This window comes from Octopus bimaculoides, chromosome 2 (assembly GCF_001194135.2).
Source record: "Octopus bimaculoides isolate UCB-OBI-ISO-001 chromosome 2, ASM119413v2, whole genome shotgun sequence".
Classification (NCBI taxonomy): Eukaryota; Metazoa; Mollusca; class Cephalopoda; order Octopoda; family Octopodidae; genus Octopus; species Octopus bimaculoides.
In genome coordinates, this window is record NC_068982.1 from 100,075,793 (window position 1) to 100,080,726 (window position 4,934).

A 4,934-nucleotide genomic window follows, 5' to 3' on the forward strand; every position below is an offset into this window, starting at 1 on the left:
GAGAGAGAGAGAGAGAGAGAGTACATTTTGAAGAATGCATTTCCTTTTCTTATTAATGATGGATTTTACTGAATTCTTAGACAGGCATAAAGTTAATTTTCACAAAGAAGGAATATATTCAACTGAAATAATCTACTATATTCCTGCTACTTATTTCAATGTCCTCTGAGAGAGTGAAAGGTAATGTAGATCCTAGCAGGAATTGAACTCATAACTAGACTAAATGCGCTGCATTTAGTTTGACACGTTACTCTCTTGGATTTGTACAAGAACATGAAGATGATAAGATTTCTTATATAGGTACAGCTATAAGAAATGAATCAGAGAAATGAGTTATAATGCTCATGCTTTTTTTCAAGAGTATGAGTCAAGCAATTTTATTCAAGATTTGAAACTACATTAATAAGCTTGGCTTACCAAGAATTATGGCCATGATATAACAGCCAGGTAATATGTAAGTAAAGACGTTTCGAATAACTTTGACATAGAAATACTTAAATGTTGCTTGATACTTACGATAATGCAATACCCCAATGTGATTCGGAGAATTTTGTAGCTACTTTAAAGAGAACCATACCAACAAGACACATTGCTGGAATTATAGTGACTGGTCCAATGAACTTCATCATTACTCCTACAATACCTGTAGCACCTATAAGGAAGTGAACAATACCAGCCAACATCAAACTTCCTTCAAGCTGGAATGAGAAGAAAAAGGAGATTAAGAAAAATGGAGAGTATGAAAATATGTACAGTTAGGAGTGATAGAGATGATGGCAATTATATAAAGGAGAAATAGTATCAGAAAAATGTTAGATGTTTTGAAGAATGCTTAAGGTAATGAGTTATAACATAAAATTAGAATCGTATACTATGTTGCAATGAAGTTGTATGTGAGGAAGCAAGCCACTAATTCAAGAAAATAAGGGTATTTACATGAAATAATAGGTTAATGGTGGTATGCTTGCTATGAGCTGGATTGGAAACAAGAATAGAATTAGTGTGAATACCTTAGAGCTGGAGGAGAGACTAAAATATTAGGCAGAGCAATTTCATCAAGAATGAAAGAAAATATTCTTATTCTTTCATAAATAATTCCACTCAGTAGTACATTAGTTTCTACTTCACTTCACAACACACCAACATACAGCACCTCAGCAAAACTATGTTAAAGCATAGCACAAAAGTAATGTGTTTAATAAAATGACTTTTATACTAAACTATAACAGAAACTTTGCTAATATGTAGTGCAATGGCTTTCCTTTCGTAAATGTTTTTTACAGTAAAAGAATATAATATGTAAGCTGTCACTATCATGATCATCACCATTCTAACATCTGCTTGCGCAAGTCAGACAGAATTTGTTGATGCCAATTTTCTATGGCTGGATACCCTTCTTGTTGCCAGCCCTCACTTAGTATTAGTTGTGAATGTAAAATGTAAATAGTACATGTTAAATTTAAAATAGAGAGCCATTCTTATTAAGAAATTAGAGCAGGAATATGCATCAAAGAAATCAAGTTATGTTTGGCAAAAGATCACAACACTCAACTGGAGAGATAGAAAGCAGGTAGAAAAAAACAGGGATCAAGAACGGGGAGGTCAGTACCCTTTTGATACCAAACCATCTGAGAATGCCTCTGGTACTATGATCCAAACTTCTTGTGTTAATATGATTTAAATGAAAATTGTCCATCAAAATTTCATGTTAATTTCTTCCAAATATCAGCTTAATGAGGACAAAATAATTGAAAATTTTCTTTGATATTTTCAAAATTAAATGAAACAAAGGCAATGTATTTCAAAAGAATATGGTAGCAAAAGGATTGATTGGTTTTTCAGTAAAAGAAATTATTAACATGGAAGAATTTTTTCATGTTTTGTTTGACTGGCAGCTGCAGATATTTTGATGAATCCCTTGAGAGAGTTTTTTTTTATAAGTGAATGGCTGCATGTGGAATATATAGAAGAGAAGAAAAGAATGAAATAGAATGATTTCTTTTAAACTTTTGGAAGTCTAATCTCTGAATGATCAGATGTGAATGATATTCTATACCATCAATAGTCAGCATAGGATTGACCATGATTAATTGGCTGTCTTTAACAACAAGAATGTATGAGGTAAGGGCTGAGGGTTCATTTATAAACACAATGAAAATATATTATGAACAGACAAAAGGAAAATAATCCTATAAAATCCAAATAACAATATCACTTCATCGCAAATGCTTTCGATTATAAGTGAGAACTGACCAGTTGCTAATTGTGGGCAATTTCTTTCAGATATCGAATACTGTTTGTATGCAGTCAATTGTAGAGATTATATAAGTGGATAGTTTCAGAACTTAACTGTTTTGCTTTTCAAGGAAGTGGAAATAGCTAACAGAATTAGCTGATTTGCATGTCAGCTATTTCAAGTGACTTACAATATAAAACAATATTCACTGATAAGTTTAAACTGAAATTTCAACAAAAATGCAAAGCTTAAAAGATTCTATGGGTAAAAAGGTCTTCCAATATGCATAAATTATCCTGTAAAATTTTGTAATCCTACGAAACCAGCTGGAGAGCTAATGAGTTCTCAAAAAAAAAAAAAAGCTTACAAGTTTGAAAATAACACTTCATGAATAATGATGTAATTTGAAGAGAAACTGCTACAGCCAGTCACTATTTCATCTATCCAATACTATCCCCTCAACTTATATTACCATCACTAATGCTATCCTCACTAGTTACACTCTCAATTCTGTACATTAATGATCTACTTGCTATCACTTCTGATAACATGCACTGCTATATAGCTGATATTACCCTTCATTTCTTCTGCACAAAGCTTAAACACCTCTAGCCAGAAATACACAGCCTCCAGGAACCTTGAAAACACCTTTAATAGGGAGACATACCAACCTAATAACTTTAAAGAACCTAAAGATTCAACCATTAGGGGTATATAAGATTGAGTCTTGCATGTTGTCCTCTCTAATCATTACAAAACTATAGACATCAAAAGAAGGCTAGAGATTCAATTACCAATATGCTTTAACCATAAGATTACAAACACACTGTTTTTTTACCTCACGCTCTTCTATGAATATGACAATGGTCTTGATCCTCTGGCCTAAATGGTAAATGTTCCCTTATCAGGTCCACTCCTGTAATACATCTTCTCATCTACCCCCTACCATGTCTCACTTTCCAGACTTCACACAATCCAATCCTTTCTACTCAAAGCTCTAAAATTCCCTTCTTATCCATATTTTCTCAACTGATGTTCATACTGAACACCAGTGATGCCAGAGCAGTTTCAGAGGGCACACACAAAGTGATCAGATTAGAACATGTGACCTACTCCAAAACTAGACACTTGAAACAGTTTTGTATGGTATTTATGTTTGTAATGTCATTATTTAACTTGATATATTGGCTTCACTTGACTGTTTTACAGTAGAAATCACAAAGCCATTGACAAATTTTTATCTTATACAAATTTCTTAAAATTTATTTGCTCAACATTCTTAGACAAAATTGAATGATTTATATTTCAAATGCAATGGTAAAACATCTGAAAATCATGTTATCTTTCTAAAAATTTTTGAAAATATATCAAGGTCATAAAAAAATTTCTCCTTGTTGATCAGATTAAAATCATAGTCATTTTGTTAAACATAATATTAACTTAAATTATCTGTTATAGTTCACACATCTTAATATTCTTTGGAAAGTAGGTAAAGTTAAAAGTTTCAAAACATAATAATTTATTAGCCATATCATTCCAGAGTATGAAAGAACCACTGTGAACCAAAGAGAAAGTTCTTCCTACTTAGAAATAAGGGGAAAAAATCTCGACAGTGTTGTTGTTAATATTCCTTTAGCCAATTATCTACAAATAACTCTAGTCTTGTTTAATAAGCACCTTTATTATATCTCATGCTGCAAAGCAGAAGACTTGGAGACACCACTAAGAAAGGCTGCTCAAGAGAATGAATAGAAGAAGGAGAATCAACCAAATGTTGACCCAACAGAGGGATTAGCTATCTGAATTGACAGTACCCTGGTAGATATCGCAACTAAGGGTATGAAGACAGGGAAAGCCCCCAGCCCATCAGGAATCACTGCTTAACATATCTGGTGGTGTAAGTTATAGCCTAACCACCCTTATAGTTAACCAGGTAATACACAAAGGAGTCATACGCAATGACTGGTGTAGTAGCACCATAGTCAACTGCCACCTTAGATAAAAGTAATTAAGGTTATCTGGGAAGATAGTTTTTGTATGTGGCAGATACACAAGTGCAATAAACACCGAAGATGTACAGAAAACAGATTCCATCACCTGCCAGAAGTAGTTGATAGCTTCCATTACCTAGATGACCACATCAGTAGCAGGGGTGAATGCTCTGACAGTGTAACTGCTAAAATAAGAATAGTCTGGCCAAGTTCAGAGAGCTCCTCCCTCTGTTGGTAACAAAGGGCCTCCCACTCAGAGTGAAAGGTAGACTGTATGATGCTTGTATGCGAACAGCCATGTTACACGGCAGTGAAACATGGGCTGCGACTGCTGAGGACATGTGTAGGCTTGAAAGAAATGAAACTAGTATGTTTCACTGGATGTGTAATGTTAGTGTGCATACACGACAGTCTAAGTGCCCTGAGAGAAAAGTTGGACGTAAGAAGCATCAGTTGTGGTGAGCAAGAAACATATATATATATATATATATATATATAAATATATATATGTATGCATTTATATAAATACCAGAGTGCACATACCAAATGCAAATCAAGGTGGAAAAAATAGTAGAGGAATACCAGGTATTTTTGCTGGTTTTTAATAAAGTATACATATATCTATATATATATATATATAAGCAATGTTAATTCTCTAAATGAAGTATTAACAGTAACTGCACGATAAAGTGTAGTATATTGCCACT

General features: G+C 33.4%; 1 protein-coding gene across 2 annotated transcripts in view; it reads right to left on the reverse strand.

The window, feature by feature from the left end:
- Positions 1 to 4,934, reverse strand: part of LOC106868825 (solute carrier family 23 member 1) — a 44,182-nt gene that overhangs the window by 16,563 nt on the left and 22,685 nt on the right. For both annotated transcript variants that reach the window (XM_014914252.2, XM_014914251.2), the window contains one exon: positions 517 to 698. In XM_014914252.2, coding sequence (XP_014769738.1) covers positions 517 to 683 — 167 coding nt within the window. In that variant the 5' untranslated portion in view covers positions 684 to 698. The remainder of the gene's footprint in view (positions 1 to 516; positions 699 to 4,934) is intronic.